This window comes from Glandiceps talaboti, chromosome 15, assembly GCF_964340395.1.
Source record: "Glandiceps talaboti chromosome 15, keGlaTala1.1, whole genome shotgun sequence".
Taxonomy (NCBI): Eukaryota; Metazoa; Hemichordata; class Enteropneusta; family Spengelidae; genus Glandiceps; species Glandiceps talaboti.
In genome coordinates, this window is record NC_135563.1 from 7,369,662 (window position 1) to 7,391,317 (window position 21,656).

At 34.8% G+C, this 21,656-nt stretch overlaps 2 protein-coding genes across 2 annotated transcripts; one reads left to right on the plus strand and one right to left on the minus strand.

Moving 5' to 3' along the window:
* The first annotated feature begins 1,757 nt into the window (after nucleotides 1–1,757).
* On the plus strand, nucleotides 1,758–6,603 carry LOC144446517 (uncharacterized). The gene is made up of 4 exons (XM_078136294.1): nucleotides 1,758–1,835; nucleotides 3,192–3,267; nucleotides 3,499–3,672; nucleotides 4,099–6,603. The coding sequence occupies exons 2-4, from the start codon at nucleotides 3,198–3,200 to the stop codon at nucleotides 4,296–4,298; spliced, it is 444 nt and encodes a 147-aa protein (XP_077992420.1). The 5' UTR covers nucleotides 1,758–1,835; nucleotides 3,192–3,197; the 3' UTR covers nucleotides 4,299–6,603.
* Nucleotides 6,604–6,932: 329 nt separating this feature from the next.
* On the minus strand, nucleotides 6,933–20,764 carry LOC144446900 (uncharacterized). Its single transcript, XM_078136746.1, has 13 exons — nucleotides 20,725–20,764; nucleotides 19,713–19,883; nucleotides 18,932–18,953; nucleotides 15,902–17,419; nucleotides 14,995–15,095; nucleotides 14,120–14,282; nucleotides 12,714–12,816; nucleotides 12,069–12,183; nucleotides 11,478–11,572; nucleotides 10,362–10,416; nucleotides 8,921–9,079; nucleotides 8,075–8,182; nucleotides 6,933–7,657 (listed from the first exon to the last, which is right to left on the minus strand). The coding sequence occupies exons 2-13, from the start codon at nucleotides 19,850–19,852 to the stop codon at nucleotides 7,156–7,158; spliced, it is 3,081 nt and encodes a 1,026-aa protein (XP_077992872.1). The 5' UTR covers nucleotides 19,853–19,883; nucleotides 20,725–20,764; the 3' UTR covers nucleotides 6,933–7,155.
* Nucleotides 20,765–21,656: the final 892 nt, after the last annotated feature.

Genomic DNA, 21,656 nt, shown 5'->3' on the forward strand with positions numbered 1-21,656 from the left:
TATTTCAACAATATGATGTTTATAGTTGTGTTGTGTGTGTATATTTATTGTTAATTTTTAATTTGAATGATAATGGTCACTTGTTGCTGTGGTTTCATCAAATGTAACATAGAGGGCGCTGTTCATGACTTGTTGGGTTACAAAATCAACAGGTGTCTAAGGTTGATGGCATGTTAAACATATTACTAGAGGAAAGGATAGAAAAATCATTAGAAAATACAACATCCTGGCATTTTTGTATCAAGTTTCTAAGGGATATAAATACTATAGACTATTTGATTAGTTACACAATAACACTCTTGAATTTGTCTATTCACATACTATGTGAACTTTTTCTCCCTATTGTATTCTCAATATAGATTGACGACCAAAAGTTCCTTTTTTGCCTCCCCTTTTGTATTTTACTACAATAAAACCATTTCATAGTTGTGAATTCTGTATCTTTGCACCCAATGAATTATAGCATGCTATACAACTGCTGACATCAGACTGTTGGAACCTGTTACAAAGAGGGAAAGTAAACAACTGAATTGGATTATTAATAACACTTTGCAGAGCTTGTTAGAATTTAGAAAGGCTTGTACTACATTCTATCATTTGATAAGAACAGTTTTATAGCCATTTTTAATATATAGTATTTCAGGTTCCCAACAGATTTCCAGTTCCCTTGGCTCATGTACACATAAAGCTTGGCCATAAAACTGTTCTTATCAGTCAAACCATGGAGTGCAATGCAAGTCTCTGCTGTTCCAACAAGCTGAGTCAAGTTTTATTACATGTAATCCAATTCATTTTTTTACTTTCCCTGTTTATAACAGGTTCCGTTCATCCACAGTCTGATGTCAGCAGTTGTAATAAAAGATTAATATATACACATACACATGCAGACACAGACTCAGACAGACCGTGGGTGGAGGGTCTATGGACAGACACAAACACAGACACAGACATAAACACACCATACACAGACACATGTAGACATGTCACATACACCGTGGAGGTACAAAACAGGCTGATCCCATCTTTGGCCAGTAGTTGACTATTTCACCACCACCATGCATACACAAACAGACAGGAATAATTAATAGTAAAACAAAACAAAACTTTACTTTGTAATAATCATAATAGCATTTAATTGTCAAGTCAGACACAAATATTGGGTTTTATTAATATGGTATTCAATATAGATTTTACTATATGACGGAAAACATAATTTTATTGCCCTTCTGTCTACTACTATCTATGCACTCATCTCACAAGCCAGCCACCCCTGGGCAGCCACCCTGGCTATGCATGCAACCAAGGGATAGCATATCTATCTATCTATGTATATGGTATTGATAGTTATCTATCTAGTATCGCTATCTATCTACCTACCTACCTACCTACCTACCTATCTATCTACCTATCTATCTATCTATCTATCTATCTATCTATCTATCTATCTATTCATTGATTTATTTGGAAAACCTACAAGAACTGGATCCCCATTTAGTCTCCAAAGAGATTTGCCCATCATGGGTCTGATGAAACATTCAGCACATTTTATTCTTCAACTGATGTATTAAAAATAATGAAGGAATGTAAAATAGAACTACTGTACAGAAGCTAGTAGATTTGTCAACAATGCGCAATACACAGTCAGTTGGAATGTGTATCTAATTTGCATAACAACAGTCACTTTACCTTTCATGACCTCAGTGAGAGTGAACCTTGACCCCTGTCTTCTTTTCACAATACTTCCATTGACATGCTAATATTCTCGGCTTCTGTGTTACACGCCATTGCAGTGAAGTGAAGGAATTGATGTGGATTGTCTGGAAAGTGTCTTACAGGTAAGATTGTAATTTGAAGTGAATTATTTCTGAAGAAATACTGACATATGGTTTTTAATGTTGACACTCCACTGTACTACTAAACATAGCTATACATACACAAACAACTAGATGATATGCTACACACTGGATAATACAATACATTACAGGTGTGAACTAGTTATATGCATCGTTAACTGGTAGTTTTGATTCATTTGGGTGGGGCAACATTAGGTAAACTATGTCGACGTGTCCTTAAACAGGTCAATTTGAGCCAAGGGAGACTTGTCTGGTGTCTTTTTGCTGGTAAGAGTACTAAAATTGTGAGTTGAAACGTTAAATATTTTCTTTAGATATACATATACAGTATCCAGGCACTGGTGTTGTGATATTGTATAATGTATAGATCTCGGTCTGTTACTCCATTATTTGTGATGATGAATTTAAAGTGAGGTGTGGTTCAGTTTTTGATACTAATATCTTCTGATTGTGATCAAAATAGTTCCACAAGATTATTGTACTTGTATCCAGACGTAGGGCAAAATTCTGAGATTTTTGTGCCTTGTTTTATACAACAACTACAGCAGCTATGTGTTGAAGGTCAAGTTCAATACTTCATTTATTCACTGCAAATTTCCTAAATCCTTGGTTCATATACATAGGACTAGGAGCTGACCGTCTTCTAACAGAGACAACGTGGTCTATTATACAAACTGATATCAATGGCCGACACTAACTTTATTGAAGCTTTAGTACTGTGTCACACTGCCACAAAAAGACCTCCTAACTCCTGTCTCTTGTAAGAGCCATATTTCATAGCTATGTAAAAGTGAACATGTTCTGAGACCCTCCTCAAATTTGCATGACTTATATGATATTCAATTTCTCATCAAACTGTCCTGAACCGATTTGTTCTGTATGTTATGGACCCGGTATTCACATGACTTAGAATATATTATGTCCAATGTGTAGTCATAGAAATGGCGGCATCCAATACAGTGATCTGCCAATAACTAATATCAGCATAAAGTGACTCAAAGGAATGAATAGTTACTATAATTATTTTTTAATATATAGATTGAGAATAAGTTTCAGAGTGGTACATGCAACTGCATATTTACATGAAATTTTGAGCTCTGGTTGAATATTAGTGGTATCATATCATATACCCAGACCACTCAAAATTCCATAATACTCATAAAATATTCTCACTAAATTTTGATAACAAATATAAAAAAGAGCTAAAAAAGCACATTTGTGACTATGTTCATGGTCTATAAAGGGGCATATTTTGCAATGATAGTAAACAACAATTTTTTCAACAAATCTGTGTTTGTTTCCTTATATTTACTATATGTTTTGTCTTTTACTTTGCAGTTCACCATGAAGACAATTGTTGTATACGTTCTTGCCAGTTACTTGGTTGTCCTGGTAACAGCTTCACAATATATGAGTAAGCTCATCTCTTTAAATTTGACCCAACACACACACACACATACATACATACATACATACATTACATACATATACACAGACATACATACATACATACATACATACATACATACATACATACATACATACATACATTACATACAGAGAGAGAGACACACACACACACAAATTTATACATAAACTACCACATGTAGTGTACTAAAATCATCTGTGTTGGTTTACATTTCAGCATGTGACACATTCCATAAAGAAGGTGTAACAGATGAGGATCAATTGTTCCATTGTAGTCGGTTTGATGATGATGAAAGAGCGTGTCTTTGGAAAAAATTTGAATGTGACAGTCTTATAGATTGTGATGATGCCTCTGATGAAGATCCTGAGAGATGTGCTCAACAACACCAGGGTAAATATGATGATAACATACCATATTAAACATATATGCCAGTATGGTGTACTCAGGGTGTTTGCATGAATGTTTGCAGTGTTCTCTACAGTATGCTTTCGTGAATGAAGCAAGATGTATTGTCTGTTTGTTATGTATGTATGTTTGTATGTACATTGTATGTATGTATGTATGTATGTATGTATGTATGTATGTATGTATGTATGTATGTGTGTGTGTACGTACGTACGTACGTACATATGTATGTATGTATACTATGTATGTATGTATGTATGTATGTATGTATGTATACTATGTATGTATACTATGTATGTATGTATGTATGTATGTATGTATGTATGTATGTATGTATGTATGTATGTATGTATGTATGTATGTATGTATGTATGTATGTTGTTTGTTTATTATTACTGTGTTTGTTTTCAGAGTACTGTGAGACAGGTTCTATTAAGAAGCCATTTGAGTTCATGCACTGTGACTGTGGCATGTGTGTAGAAGAATGTCGTCGTTGTGATGGCATCAAAGATTGCCCTGATGGTTCTGATGAAAAGGACTGCAAGAAAGTTCAAGAAGGCAACTGTACAAGTTACAATTTGTCACCAATTAAAGGCAAAATTTTGGATTAATAACTCCAAATATGGGTATTCTGCATTACCTTATAGGGGAATGCTTTCAATGAAACTTCCAAATATGGGGTTGCTTCAGATTTACATATTACCATATAAGGACATTTTAATTAAAATTATTTTGTTGTCATATTATGCATCATCAAATTGGAAAATTGCAATCAATTAATCTCAACTTTTGTCACCTCTGTGAGAGGGCGTTTTCTCTCGCCAGACACTCACGAATATCACGCGTGTTAGTATATGTTATTTGCCAAATACCGTTCCATATCTTGCTGCGAGAGGTAATTTTTCCGGTAATAACAGAGAGCCTGAGGCGAGCCGTTATACCGGAAAAATTAACTCGAGCAGCAAGATATGGAACAGTATTTGGCAAATAACATACTTATACGTCACCTGCGACGATGAATTAATTTTTGAATGTCTAAAGATGCTGTTTCATTTTAAAATAAAATCACTTCCGCTTTATACTGTTGAGCGTAGTATCATGCACCACTCCGATAACTGCAATGCGGTTGTTTACACGTCAGCCTTAACTTTATCATCCAATCAGAGTGCGCGTTTGCTCAGAAGTATGACGTATTGTTTACTATTTGCATATCACTCAGCGATATATTCAAACTTATAACCATCAGCTGAAAAATGAGTGCGTCTTTGTTTTGCGTACTGTATTCCATTAAATGTACAAAAATGTTCGTGATATGCTTTCTTGTTCTAGTTAGGCAAAAACTGCACCCTCTGTGGTGGTAATTTTCATATCCTTCATAAATTTAGGAATTCATGTTTACGCGATCGCGTGACGACCGCGAGTTCGCCGTCACTGGACTTTCGCCGTTCTCTGTGGAATTTTTGGCTTTTCCCCTGTAACATGAAAAGTACAGTTCAAAGACTTGTTACAATGTATACAACGGTGATATTTTGTTCGATTGACAACAAATTTGACACTGGAAATGCTGGTTATAGCTCGATCTCTATAGTTGTCTGCTAGATTTGTTTACAAGGGGACGTGCAGTGATCACGTGATAGAACAAGCAAAATACGGCTGTTGGTGAAAAATACGCCTGTGTATCTGCAGGGCTCTCGACCAATCAGAATGCGAGATTGGTGACAGGTGACGTATAAGTCACGATACGCGCCAAGTTACTCACTTCCTGTAGTGTATTATAACTTCCACAGACACAAACAAACTGATAAAAGTGTCACGTGAACCTACAACAAATTAACGGCACCAGCTGTTGTTTTCATATCAGTGGTATTGTTGTTTTTACCTAATATTTTCTTCACTCACTTCATTCATGGAAATGCACCGGTGTTTTTTTGTGGGTTGTACTATGATCTGGGGAGATTAGTAAGAGCAACCCACCCACGCAACTTATAAATAAACACAAAATACCACCACTTGTAATTGTAACACACTGAAGTAAAATGTGTAATATGTAAAACAAGCTTCATCTTCCTTATGAAGCTTAGATAGTTGCTATAACAACCACACATTTTTAAAAGTGAACGCCTTGTACTGCATGCAGATCAGATCGCTGGTAGGATTGCTAACTTTGAAATCTCTCCAATTCACAAGTCAATCTCAAGTAATGTGAATTGGTAAGTTTTCTTGTATATTCACAAACCTGTAATTATCAGTACTAAACAATACTTATTTTATGGGATTATTTGCAGAAATTAAATATTAAATATGATATTTTACAGTCAACACATGAACAGTACGTATTAGCAATTTTCATCACGAGTGAAAACAAAGCAACCCTGTCTATTATATTATTTACTACATGCTATAATTGCAAACTGGATAAGTACTGTCGATTGAAATAATTTTGCTTTTTACCCTTCCATATATAATATTGTAATCTTGGCTTAGACATATTTAGTACTACCATTGTGTACTTACAAAATTTTAGAAATATGGGGGAAAAAATTACTTTATTATCAAAATATTATTTCCCACATTATTTTGTAAATTTCAAAATGTAACTTCCATCAGAATTTGAAACTAACTTCCATTAGAATTTGAACCATTTGTAATATAATGTATTCAATCATATATTTTGTCTTTGGTTTATACGATCATGACACTATTGTTAAACTTTTGAGATGGGTTGTCAACGGGTGAATATTAATTCGAATATTCAGTATGTGTTTTGCAGTAAAGAGGAGAGTTCATTTTAAAATGGATTATCTAGTGCAAACCAGTATACATACACATGTATGCTGGTTTATACCTAAGGCTAACAGTTGATATTATGATGAACTTTGTCAATAATCATTTTTTTTACCGAAAATAAAATTTACACTTTCCTACTAGTATGCAGTGTTCTTGGTATATGAATAAATGTTAGAGAAAGAGGTCTAATTCATTGTCTCCCTCCCTCCTCTCTCTGTCTCCCCCCCCTCTCTCTCTCACTCTCCCCCCCCCCCTCTCTCTCTCTCTCTCTCTCTCTCTCTCTCTCTCTCTCTCTTGCAAGACTAGACAACACAAAATCTTTGTTTATAGATTTGAAGTATATATTTAGAATAGGGGGTAAAATACAAAGGTCAAAGGTCAAGATACAAACAGAAAACAAAGACATAGGAAAGTAAAAAATATCTCACAATATACTCTATGTTTTCAAATAACTCCTATTCTTGATGTTTCAGTGAAGACAAATCGAGGCACGATATGGGAAATGATGGATAACTTTTGCCCAGACTTTCAGACACTTCAATTGGAATGCATATAACTATACACATGATTGCATAGGGATACTTGAGTACGAATGAGTACAAAATACTGCTAACATGTATCAGTTCTAGAAAAAGGCCATGTAACCCTGTCTTGGTAACAAAAGTCTAGAAAACTTGAAGGTTACTTTGATTTCCTCCACATTCTTTTGCCTCGCCCCCTCCCCCTCCAGCCTTTTCCTTTGCCTCTACTCTTCCCCCTGCCTCTATGCCCTCTGCCTCTTCCCGATGGTTTCCCCCTACTTCCACTTGTTGACGGAATGGATAATCTCCTAGATGATCCTGGTTTCTCTTTGAATTGGTTTTTATAATCAATATAACTCTCTCCTCTTTGTTCAGATATACCTCTGAATGCTTTAATTGGAGAATCAGTAAGCTGATTCCAATCTATTTCTGTTCCACTTTCATCATCATCATCATCACCTTCACCTTCTCCAGGTTCACCAACAAAATTTTCATCCTCATCCTCATCATCCTCATCATCTGCATAGTTGTCATAGTTACCACCACCACCACCACCACCACCACCACCACCACCATCAGCAGCAGCAGCAGCAGCAGCAGCAGCAGCATCTTTCTGGTTGTTGTCATCATCAATAATTTCAATGTCTGATTCATTTTGAGGACTTCTGGAGAAAATGAAAATATACACTTAAGTCAAAAGTTATCTGTTTCTGTATAAATACGTCAAATGACAAGATAACTGGTATATGATCAACGGAGAAAAAGGGGACTTGGTTGAGCTGGCTAGACAATTTAAAAGCATTAACAGTTCCAGTCTATCATTGTTCATGGGACCTCTTTGGTCTTTGTGGTGTGACATACGGTAGGTGTCTACATGATTTTACATTGTATACATAACTGTACAATGACAGACAATATTTTACAGAACACTTGACATGTGCACACAGACACACACACACAGACAGACAGAGACACAGACACAAACACAGACAGACATATACACAGACACAGACAGACACATATACATACACATACACATACACAGACAGACAGACACACACACTGAACTCTATACTTACGAGAAATTTTGGTTATCAATTTCGTCCTGTACATGTTGTTCATATTCTGCTTTAGGTATCATTTTTCTACATAGAAAACATTCCTCCATTGCTATCTCTACTTCAATTCTATAAAAGCAAAAAAAAAAACACCAAACAAAAAAATACATAAAACATTTCTGGGAGACTTTTGAGAATGATGATATTAGACACTCCCATACTGTGAGCTGAAATGAAATTGCTTTGAGATATGTACAGATATGGGACAACTCTGTCTGACTTGTGAACTTACAGGTCTACAACTGAGACTTTATAAAAAAGAAAATGAGATAATCTCAATAAAACCCAGCTTTACAGGTTTCTAAAAACTCTCCCAAGTTTTGCCATGTATATGTAATACTCCATTAAGTACACAATGAGTGATTTTACCCACATTTTGTTCATGGCTTTGTGTATTACAATACGGTCAGGTAAAATTTTAGCCCTCAATTTGCCAAATCTGGGGCGCCCTCTTGTGATTGTTACAAGCAAAATGGCCGTAACACCGGTAATCAGAATATGGCGTATTGACCTACGACCCACTCATTATAATTCAAAATATTTAAATTCTGTCAGACTCAGAATCTTAGTTTTCTAATGTAATGGCTTTCAAACCTTTTTAAAAATCATACATGTAATTATTACAAAAATAGAAGTTGAGAAAATCTTAACATTATATGAAATCCGAAAGCCAGTTTGATTTGAAACATCATTAAGTTTTAGAGAGTTTTGATCAGTATTCAAAATTTTTCCAGATTATTTTAAGTTTTGAATTTTTCTAGTAATTATGACTAATTTAATAATGACTGTAATGTTAATTACACTTACCTTTTGCTATGTATTCTTGTAGAGACGGGGGCTGGTGGTTTTTCCTGGAAAATTCTCTGTCTCTGTCGTCTAAGGTTCTTTCTTTCTGTGACTTGTATGATTCCTTCATTGACCATATCCTCAATAACATCACTACGTCTGTTTCCTACTGAATCACTGCTGTTAAATTGAAATAAAAGAAAAAAAAAAATTATTTTCAGGATTTCAAAGCATTTACTCTATTTATATAACAAATAGCTTATCTGTTATTATCATTAAGCCTAAAAAAAAATTATGTGGTTCCGATTACGCTCAATTTTAGAATAGGTGGGGTAGGTAGATTTCTTGTTTTATTTTAATAAATATATATAGTTTTTCATATGTGAGTGTCTAGTTCAGGTAGTTATGTTTTCCATTGTTTTCCATATGGTCTCTGTGTTATTGGTTTCTTCTCATCAGATGTACAGCCATTACAGATTGGAAGAACAGTTTTATATTGTCCTCTTAAGTTGATGTCAGTTTTCCGTATCCACTATTTCTCGCAAGACTTCATAATTTTCGTGATTATATTATTTTTTCTCTCGAATATGTAAAAAAAATGTTTAGGGTCAGCGGTGAAAAAGTAGGTGGGGTCAGGTAAGTGGAACCGAACAATTTTTTTTAGACCTAATTCTGTAATAAATAGATTATCTTTTAATATCATTACCATACAACTACATGAAATATACTTCATTCTTAAAAACGTTGAAAATATTACAAAAGAATGACTTTATTGGTATCTTCAAACACCGTGTATCAAGGTATGTATGACAAAACCTCAACATTTCATTTTTTTAAATAAATGTATAAACCAGGCACAAATTATCCAACACAACATGATTAATTTATTTTTTATGATATATGACTGCACATTGTTTGGCTGAAATGAAAGTTGTACACTTTGAAATGTGTCATAGAACTTTGGATCCTCCCCAAAAATCAACATAGAGGGCACTAGTTGCTCAGGAATATTCTTTGTCAAGGTCATAACAAAACAATTTTTATAACATAATATACCAGTTTAAACATTTAAATTTTTTTTTAGTAAATACTAGAAAGAATGCAAAATATTGGTATTTTTAGAATTTTGATATTTTACAATATATTGCAGTACATGGTAAAACCTCAACACTTCATTTTGGGGATAAGCTTGGCAAAATTTAATCAGTACAATTAGTTCATTTTTTCATGTTAAACTTTTGTACAGCACATTGTTTTGCTGAAATGAAGGTTACAGACATTGTGCCACAAACAAAGAGATGTAACTGTATACCCTAACCAGAAATCAACACAGGGGGAGCTCTGTATCCTCACCACAAATCAACACAGAGGGCGCTAGTTACTCAGGAATGTAATATTAAAAGTCAGGGCACAGAGAAGGAAAAGATTTCCTTGTTGGAGTAACCTGATAAATTATTTATACCTTTCGTGTGTCTTGATAACCTTGCTGACTGTCATGTCCTCTTCACTGTCACTATCTGAAAGACAACAAATATGGCAAACATAAAAAATATGTGAAAATTGTAGCCTTTATAGAAAACATCAAATTTCAATAGCCTGTTTTGATCATTGCCTGAATTGGTATTCAACTTTTCGCACTGTAAGCACAAAATGAATTTTTGAGATACATATTAGCTACTTGGCATAATCTGTTTGATTTTTGAAAACAAATTGAAAATAGATATTTCAAAATATGACAAGTCTTCATGGAAGACACCCCCCAACTACAAATGTAAGAGAAAATACTTGTGTGCTTTAGTGACAAGTAAATCTCTCACAGAATTCAGAAAGAAACAGTCTTATGTCAAATTTCTCAGTTTATACATAGCTTCTGTTAAAACCCTCACAAAGTTAGTGGTTTGATCTGGGTTAACAATCAACATCTTAAAGTGGCCATATGGATGAGAATTTGGTATTTATTTTGGATTTTCATTTGATAAAACAGCTTCACTATGTTATTCTACATGAAAATATAAAGTGAAATAACATATACCAAGTCCATGTTCACATCTCAATACATTGCAAAAATATGCACAAAGTGTAAAAAGTTTGTTATTGTACGTACAATAACAAACATTTTACACATTGTTTAATGTTTTGTCGTTTATTGAGTTGCAAACATAGACTTGGTATATGTTATTTCACATTATTTTTTCAAGTAGAAAAACATAGTGAAGCTGTTTTATCAAATAAAAATCCAAAATAAATACCAAATTCTCATCCATATGGCCACTTTAAAGCCCAATTGTTTGACTCCCATGGACATACTTGGAGTACTACTACCTTATCTGTGGAGTCACAGGAATCACTCTTCTGATAAACCCCAATGTTTGGATCCCATGGCCTTTGATTACTACTATCTCATCAGTGGCGCCAGAAGAATCAAATAGGATCATTCTTTTGTTCATATCAATTTTTCCTACATATCTTCCAGACAACTATTTTTTTCACACCCAAACTTTAAAATCCTAATCAGACATTGGTCTTTAAACCACAATATGAAGACGTAATATCAAAATTATTTTCAAATAAAACTGACCTTCAATGACCCTTCTTTTCCTCTTTGTACTGTTTCTATCAGATTTACTGGATAATTTTCTATCTTTCACTGCAGTGCTTGTACTAGCTTCAATCCTTTAAGTCAAGAAGAATAGACAAATGTACTTGTCAGGGATGATAACTTTTGTTATTTCCAACAAGGCTGAATTTGCCTTGTAGTACAATTATGGTAAAGTACCATACACAAAATTATCAGTTTTACAAAATTTTCTTCTCTCTCAATAAATACCATGTCTTTGTTACAAAGTCTGATGATTTCAGTTGCCTTTGATAGAAGAACGAGTTCAGCCCTCTACAGTTGAAGTCTTTAATATTGTATTTTAATACCAACACTTCTCACGACGGAAGGTCTTCTTCAGAGTCTATATACACACATAGGACTGTGTTACTATTGGTAAATGCATCTCAGTAAGCATAAAGAATGCAACAGTACATTGTAAACAGACCAATCCAAAAGTTGTTACCTCCCTTGTCTTCATGCTATTCTTTCAAATTGTCTTTTTTCAGCTGAATCTCAAATTCATCAAGAGTTGGATTTATACATTACAGTTATCATACTGTTTGTACTTACTCAAATGTCTGACTTAATTCTCCACCTCTTGGTTTTATATTAGCGACGGTATTACTTTTATGATTCTCTTGTTTCTGTTTGAAGAAGCTTTGTTTTGTCTTTGTTGTCTCTCTCACTGCAATGTAAAGAACACAGATGGGTATTGGATAAAGTGTGCCAATGGTAACGCTACAAAGAGGATACAAGCACAGTGCATCAGGCAAAACATGATGTTGTGTCAAACATCAAATAAGTCTTATTTTCTGGTGACATTGCCAGTTCAAACAATTTTTCAAGTACACAAGTGATAGAGTAACACTAGCTCCATCAATTGTACTGTGTGACAAGTTGCTCAATATGTTGTGTGTGTGTGTCGTATGTCACTGCGTGTGTGCATGTGTGTGTGTGTCAGTTGTATGCATGTGTGTGTGTGTGTGTGTATGCATGTGTGTGTGTCAGTTGTATGTGTCATTTGTGTGTTGTATGTCACTTGTGTGTGTGTGTGTGTGTGTGTGTGTGTTTGAGTGTGTGTGAGTGTGTATGTGTATGTGTATGTGTATGTGTATGTGTATGTGTATGTGTATGTGTACGTGTAACTGGACCTCTTTGCAGGAACTGAGAGCACCTTCTCTCACTGGATGATAAGCAGGTGATATAACAACTAACCTTGTCTGATTGGTTTAACTGGTACTGTACCATCACAATCAGCTGCATGTACTTCAATCTCAGTTTGTGGAAAGACAACACCACATAAAGGACACTGTGTTCCCTACAAGACAAACAGACAACACCACATAACGGACACTGTGTTCCCTACAAGACAATATTGGCGTATCAATAACTTTGTTTACTTGTAGTTAGCTGAACAATAATGTCAAAAAGTTTTAGTTAATTTAACTTTTATTTCTATGTCATGTTTTGTTTTTCAAATATACTATCATTACAGTGCTTTTCCAAAAACCGAGTCAAAGGTATTAAATGAACTATCAAGATCAGTGAGCCTGATCACAAAGTTTCATGTTGAGATAGATACCATAAAGATAACAGACAAACATCACTTACACCATGTGGACAGTAATGGCATGCATACTACTACACAAGGTATAATCTGTTGAAGTTCAAACAAAATCCATGGTCAGCAGCCAGTGAAAGTTGGTAGAATCTGTTAAAGTTTAAACATACTATATTCCCATATTACCTATGGTGTCTATCTCAACATGAAACCTTGTGATTAGGCTCACTGATCTCGATAGTTCATTTAATAGCTTTGAATCGGTTTGGGGAAAAGCAATGTATTCCCCATGTTTTGGTGTTTATTGTGTATATCTGTATCATTGGAGCCTATACATAGGACTCATCCAATAGGTTATCCTTGGAAATAAATAAATAAAAGATATAAATACTTGAGTATCATTTCATGGCTTATGCTGCTTTGTAAGTTGCGACATTCATGTCACACTATTAGCCAACACTCACGTTTGTACTAAACTGCCAGACTGTGCTGGGTAGATCAAAAGATTTAGACCACGCCTTCAACTTATGATTGTTATGGTGATACTTGTCAATTGTTTGTACTTGATAAAATACCAGACTATGGCCAGGAAACTTGAGTTTACTATTGATGTAAAATTAGATGGTTGGTCTCAAAGTCAACTTTGAACGGCTTTTAAAGTCATGATCATTTTGACACCTCTTACAACATAAAAATACTTGCTTGATTGGCTGCAACCAAATCTGGTTACACTGTGCAGGATATTGGTCGTGTAGTACAGTCGTGGTTTAGAAACCTGATAGGGCTGAACAGCACAACTTATCTTACATCTAGGAATAAGCTAACCTAGAGACAAACCTTGCTGGAGTCACATGATTAAAAGTTGAATTTTCGGAGAAAACACCTACTTTGAAGTATTCTAGCAAATGACTACACAAATCATTATCTATCATTTCACCATTGCTATATCTACAACAACAATGTACATGTACTTATTAGTGGAAGACATAACGTATAACTGTTATACATCAAATTCAAATATATGTGAAAATTTACAAAATAGTATGACATGAATGCTTACCTCTGACTTAGTCTCCTGACCTATGACCTCTGACTTAGTCTCCTGACCTTTAACCTCATCTTGGTCTGATGACAACACTTCTTCAATGGCATCAGAGTCATCTTTGGGTATATTACTAACAACAGCTCTGTTGAACACTGGTGATTGGCTGCCTTGTCTTGAACTGAATTTAAATAACAAAAATAAAGCCTTAGATGTGAGTGGGTAAAGTTGCTCACAACATAAGTTTTCTAAAATGTTGTAATTACTAATTAATTAAAATCGGACATAATATCAAATGTCTTTGCTTTTTTACATCATTTTCAATATTGTGATTTAGTAATAATGAATACAATAGTCGATATATGTACAATGTACTAGATTAACAGATTAACTGTCGTGTATTAAAGGCCTAATCTGTATATAAATAGGGTTCGGATTAAGATGACGCTCATTATGTCTTGATTACATGTACATGTAATATGTTCACAGAGTTCGTATGAAACTATCATTTTAGAAAGTATTACAGATTGGATTAAGATGACTTTGACCTCGTAACACACTCATGGAGCTCATAGAGCACCTATGAAACCGACATTTTAGAGAGAATTTTTATCTCCTAGTGTTGGACTACGGTATTATGAATATACAGGACAGAAATCAGTCACTGTAGTTTTGCAAATAGTTGCATTCTGGGGACTGTATTTATGAAAATATTGGCTTGATACACATTGGGAAGTGTTGAGACACTGACCAAGGATTGAAAATTAGCCCTTTGAACACTCCCTTCACCACTCATTGTTTTTAGCTAATGGTTAACAGGGGCACCAACAATGATGAATTCCCCAGTCTAGATACGTACATAATTGTTTGTTACATTCATGATTTGTTTATACCTGTCACTATGGTTACCATGTAGATCAGAGATGACATCTTCACGTTGGCAGTTGTTACTTGGTGATAACTCTGTATTGTCTGCTTCTGAACCAGTGTTATTCTGTTATTGTAACAAGTAAAACATATGAATGTTACAGAAACTGACAGAGTAAAACATATGAATGTTACAGAAACTGATATTTTTCCTTAAACTTGAATTTGCAATTTGTTATAATAAACTCACTCTCTCAATATTCACCTTTGGAAATTGTTTAGGTGTGTTCACGTCATAAGTGTGATTTCACCATTTTTTTTGAAAACTTAGAAAACGCATTATGAATTACACTCTAGTATCAACTTCCATCTATTTTAAAAAGTTGTTTGTTTGTTGATGTAGTATGCACACATTTCAAAGTAATACTGCATTAGAACAAAACAAACATTATGCAGTACTTTGAATGTGACCTCTCAATCCAATGAAATAAGTTATAATTCCAATGCAGCCTGATTTGAAAATTGGCCATTGCATGTCATTGTACGAGATATGGATGTGTCCGGACGAATTAGCCTGAAAATGGCAGTGGAAGCCATGCGGATGGGGTTTTTGAATTCGTTATTTCCCCCAACATGATGGGGAAATCAAAATTCAAAATTGCCTGGATTCTTGGTTAGGACAGATAGACAGATAGATGGAGCCCAGTGTAACAGCCCCAAACTCCCATAGCATTTATGTTTGTTTGTTTGTGTGTATTTGTCTGCATAACAGAAAATGAATTCCTAGCACAAAAATTAAAAAATTAAAAAAAAAAAAAAAAAACTCTCGGCATTGACCAAAAAACGTCAAACCCAAAATACTCTTCTCAATCGAGACAAGCTAACAAGAAAAGATGGGAATAATAATACAGAGAGACTTCTGTTATTTCTCACCTCTTTTCCAAGTATTTCACTCTCATCCAGCTCCAGCTTTAAATCCATGTCTTCTTCATTCTGACTCCCTTGTGTTCCTATGGCAACAGTTCCTTGGTCTCCAAATGCTACAGATTGTTGGTTTGCAGTGAAGAGATTGTGCTGTTTGTAATACAAATATCTCCCTTCTTCAAGAGAGAAGTGAACTGATCTTGCAAGAAAGTCTGTGTTTTGTGGCTTTGCTGCAGACAGTGGCTGATTGCTGACAGAAACTTGAAGTATTTTGCTGTGATGATTAGATGCAGTCTTAGATACACAACTCTCATATTGAATCTCTGTTACAGAATGCATAGATCCCACACTATTCTCATCTCTTGCTCCATCCTTGTCTATATCAGATGCAACTTTCATTCTGTTGCTATGGTTACTGTTACTATCTTCATCACTATCAACATATACTTTTTTAGTAGATGCAGCATTCATTCTGTTGCTATGGTTACTATTACTATCTTCATCACTATCAACATATACTTCTTTAGTAGCTGCAACATTCATTCTGTTGCTATGGTTACTGTTACTATCTTCGTCAGTATCAACATAGACTTCCTTAGTAGATGCACTTTTCATTCTGTTGCTATGGTTACTATCTTCATCACTATTAACAGACACTTTTTTGGTTGCCGCGTTACTGCTAAGGACAATACTATTTTGAGACCCAACGACTGTTTCATCATCACTGTCGTTATCAAATAAATCATCACTTGACTCAACATGATTTCTGTGTTCCTTGGATGAACTCTGATTGTCTCTAGAACCAGAAATGACATTATTTGAAGAAATGGAATGATATGATGAATTGAGTTTATCCTCTGTGCTATACTGTAAAGCCTGTTTTGCAAGTTCTTGGCAGCCGACACCGTGGTTTGAATTCTGAGTGTTGTCGTCAGAGTCTGATGAGTTGACTAGGTCTACATACGGTTCAACAGCAAGAGTTTGATTAAAAGTCTGTGTATTGCTATCCTGACTCGCAACTGTCTCAGTCAGCTTCTCATCGTTATCAACAATTCTCTGAGACTGTCTCTGTTTGCGTTTAACTCCTAATGTAAGAAAAGTATTACTCTCTATAGAACTACTTGAATCTATATTATCATCATCATCATTATCATGAATTATTTTCAGTGTTGCATCACTGCTGACTGAACTCTGATCTTTATCGAATACATCAAAAGTGTTATTTCTGTTTCTTGTATCTTGGCAACCATTCTCATTCTCTCTCTCCTCCTCGTCACTTGAGACAAATACATCTTGCTTGTCATTGTTCCTGGTCCGTGCATCTAAAGTATTCTCCAGGTGATAGCCCGGATTGATTGGTTTTCGGAATGTTAGTTTGTTCAGTAACTTGGATTGTGCTAAGCGTAGCGAAATCCTGTAGTGTTCAAGCATTGATGTAATAACAGTAGCGTAGACAGGAGGACTGATTCCACTCAGTGTGAAGTATGGCTTGGCAAGATAGGGGGCCTTTTTTCTGACTTTCTTCACCTATGGAAACAGGAAGAAAGGGGAAACCATTAAAAAAAGTAGGGGTAAATGGAGTACAAACAGCACAATGAGAAGAAATATCATAATGTTGAAGTTGTGATCATGGAAAGATTAGTTATTAGCGTATTTAAAACTGAACTTTCTGTAACTGGAACAATTTTTGAATCAATTTTGTTAGATATAATGATGTCCTCATAATATCATACACCCTGAACAGAATTGAATCACATGTGGGTAAACACATTTGTGTAGCAGTACGTATAGTACAGTGCTATAAATCCAATCCAATCAAATTGATTTCTGGGTCCGTACCCAAAAATCAACCCCCTATGAATCTCAATTTTAACTTATTACTTTTACTACTCATAGATAAAACAGACCTCTAGTTGACACGTACAATGTCTAATTATTGGTATTTTTTAACCATTTCCAGTGAATATATTTTTGGTTGTCTGACTATGTTTGAGAAAATAATTCTCCAGTTACAACTGTAGTCTGAAAGGTTCAGTTGTTGGTCCGCTTCTGTAACCACTGGCTACCCACACCACATATAATATTGGTGAAACAATGACTGAATCTTTCAGGCTATTACAGCTAGTACAAGATTAAATCAACCACTATTACTATTTTCAAACTACAAATGTTTCACTATGAGGCGACATAAAGTAGTAAAACTAATAAGCTGGATTTGGGGCCCATTCACACTAAGTTTTTGTACCTGACACAGATCACATACCACAGTCATCCAATATTAGCATAGCCCACAGGGAAGAGGACAAGTAATCAGTTTTGTTATTACGATTTTCCGGATTTCTAATATTATTTTCTGTATATTTCAAATAAACTTTCCTCTCACTGTTTTTTCTTTCTATTTCCTACCTGATATCAATGTCTTATTGGAGCTTATCAGCTTTGCATTAATTAGTAGCTTACTAATTCAAGAACAAACTCACTAGTTATTTGCCCAATTAGCGCATTAAGCTGCGAGTGTAAACATCCACTGATCTGACTAATGGACACGGACATGTCGTGATAAATCGCGATAACAAAACTGATTATTTGTCCTGTTCCCTGTGCATAGCCTTCATTTGTTCCAATCATTTAGCAGCAACCCTGAACTTTAACCCTGGAACCCTCCTTATCTAGGAAACTAAATAAATAAATACACTTATGTAATCAAATGGAATTTTGTGCCAGGCACTAAAGATAAGTTGACTCTAAACTCCCCAATGTGCCTGAACTAAATTTTAATAACTCAAAGTCACATTAACTGTTCATATTTGTTTTTTTTTATGTTAGGTAAGATTAGAGTTGCCTCAGAATCAACTCAACTGGTAAGTGAGAACCCCCTATATATTACAATACAATGTATAATAATACCATTATACACATGGTATATATTCAATGAGTTACTATGGAGATATGTCAATCTTAACAAGTTACAATATTACTATTTATTTCGGAATACAAAGTATTTTCATGTACTTCAAATCACTACTATGCTATACATACCTTCTTGAATTTTTTCAGCCATCTGGAAAAAGGACAAAAAATGTCACAGTGATATATTATTTATCAAAAACAACACTAAGATCACCTTCTCAAAACAAAATATTCAAGGTGTAAAATCTTCAAATTCCATATAATTTAGTGCACATGATAACAAATTGTAGGTGTCCTGTAAAGCTAGATCATTCATTTGCATAATTAATGATTTTTGGAAATTAGGCAATATCTTACAATCTTCAGATTTCTTATAGTTTGGCATAACTATTTGCCAATTAAGGGGTATCTCATGTATGATGACCATAGCTAAGAATTTTGCATACCAACAATTATTGTGTGTGTGGAACGGATATCTGAAGACTCTGCCCTTACGCAAAGGTATTCAGTTTAAATCTGGTTTGATTTCACATCACATAAATTTTATTCCATTGCTAAGAAACACCAAATTCAAACTCTTTTTCTACTCAATTGTTTCAGTGGTACACTGTTGACTCATGGGTCTTAGCGGACATGAATATGTATTAAATGAACAATGTACATTCATGATTATTTATCTGAAGGAAATAAGCACTTAGGAGTCATGAATATTCATTGTTCACCTAATACATATTCATACTGAGGGAAAGTTATGTAATGTGAAATCATGAAATGACTCCCCAGAATCCAAAGTTTATGAATATACCGTTAATTATGTCGAGTGGAGTTCCCCTAAAGTTTATTTTTGATAACATAATTTTTTTACAAGTTTACCATGGCTGCATCAGATAACATCAATAACCTTTAATACCTTTTGTCGACAAGTTGTCTCACTATGCCAGGCTGGCCTTTCCTAACGTTTGGTAGACATTCCTTTGTGTCAAGCCTTGCTTTCTTCCTTTCATTCCCTTTATCATTTGTTTCTGGCTTTCTCTTCCTTAGTGACAACATCTTGGTTTTAGTGACTGGTTTAACGTCCACTCTACAAAGAAACATACATTACGATTGACGATATAGTGCTGGTGAAATGTTTACTAAAAATACTACTCTTTGTCTCATTCACATTGTTCAAACTATTTTTTATTTATGTTAAGGCCAAAGAAAACAATTGTGTGGTTCCGATAAAGCCCAATTTCAAAACTGGATGATTAGGTAGGAAATTTTTTAATTTTTTAATTTAAATTTTTTTGGTTTGGTTAAGGTTGCTACAACTTTCGTAGAGGTCAGCAGAGATTTCTCATCGATGTGTTCACACTTTACGTATGATATGTAGAAGACGTTATTTGCTACACTATATTCTGCCATGTTATTTTAATCACAAGACGATAATGTCATCAAATCTCACTACTTGGTATTTCTCCCCCGACTTTGCAAAGTGTTTCAATTTTTTAAATGTTTTGTTTGAATTTACCTATTATAATAGTTTAGGGTCGGCAGTGAAATACTAGGTTTGGTCAAATTACTGGAACCAAACAATTATTTGTTTTTGGCTTAATAGGACACTTAGTTCTGAAATCCAGTTAACAGGACAGTTTTCAATACAATGAAAGTGTCTGTAAACTTATAACCACCAATAAAAGTCTTTGCACCATCACAGTGAAACAGTCTGTCAACTCATAAACATATGCTGCTATGCCAATTTACTTGTGCACCTATTTTTCAGTCACATTGTTAGTATGTAACTACAAATAATCACGACTTGGTTACAAAGACCATTGCAGGGTCACCCCCAAATAGATAATGATGCTGTAACTACAAACAGACTGAATATTCCTTTGTATCAAAGCATGCCCAAATTTCATTGCAGATTGGCTACATCTTACCTGTTGGCAATGATCGCCTTTGAATCTTTACCGCCCTTGTTTTCCTGTACACAAAACAAACAGTACAGAATTTAATTGTAAACAAACCATTGAATGTTACTGACTGATAATTTCTTTGTGTTCATTCTAGGGCAAGTCACTACATACAATAGAAATCATGCTACCTGCAACACCTAATTGTAATCACTCTGTGTAAAGAACTACTACTACTACTACTACTACTACTACTACTACTACTACTACTACTGCTACTGCTGCTGCTGCTGCTGCTGCTGCTGCTGCTGCTGCTGCTACTACTACTACTACTACTATATACTACTACTACTACTACTACTACTACTACCATGTAAGCACATGATAAAATAAATGTTGCATTTAAGTGTTGCAGGTAGATAGATTTCCACTGTATGCTATTAGCAAACACTACTACATTTCTGGTATGAAATGTTTGTAAATGGATGAAGTAGGGATGAAGTCATTGAGGAAGCAGGTAAAGTCTTAGTCTAGCTGCTAGACCTCAGGCTTTCTTCTAAACACTCTGTTTCTGAAGGTGGCATACAATCGAAGGTGAATGCTGTCGCCCTCACTAGCGACCTTCAGTTGCCTTGACGGTGAGAAGAAAAGCCTGAAGGGTCTAGAAGCAAGACTAGTAAAGTCTTCATGAGGCCTCAAAGTCTTTTAACTCTATTCTCCTAGAAAGGCATCCTTGAATTCATAGTAAAGTATATGTAATTTTCATAAAAGTTACCATATTTATTCTGACTCTCTATCACTTGCCTTTGGAGTCTTGGTAAAAATATGTGAGGGGAAAAGTGGGAGGGTGCCAGTTGATGATGATTGTAGAATATATGAAATATCTGATGTTTCACATCTCAGATCATCCTCCTGATAACCAAGCAGTCTTGAGGAATGACGAGTGGATCACAACTTTA

Coding starts and splice junctions, on each gene's coding strand:
- LOC144446517 (XM_078136294.1), top strand. CDS start 3,198: ATGAAGACAATTGTTGTATACGTTCTTGCCAGTTACTTGGTTGTCCTG. Junction 3,268..3,498: donor AACAGCTTCACAATATATGA/GTAAGCTCATCT, acceptor TTTACATTTCAG/CATGTGACACATTCCATAAA. Junction 3,673..4,098: donor ATGTGCTCAACAACACCAGG/GTAAATATGATG, acceptor GTTTGTTTTCAG/AGTACTGTGAGACAGGTTCT.
- LOC144446900 (XM_078136746.1), bottom strand. CDS start 19,852: ATGTTGTCACTAAGGAAGAGAAAGCCAGAAACAAATGATAAAGGGAAT. Junction 18,954..19,712: donor AGACAACTTGTCGACAAAAG/GTATTAAAGGTT, acceptor TCCTTTTTCCAG/ATGGCTGAAAAAATTCAAGA. Junction 12,817..14,119: donor GTCAGGAGACTAAGTCAGAG/GTAAGCATTCAT, acceptor TTTGTCTTGTAG/GGAACACAGTGTCCTTTATG.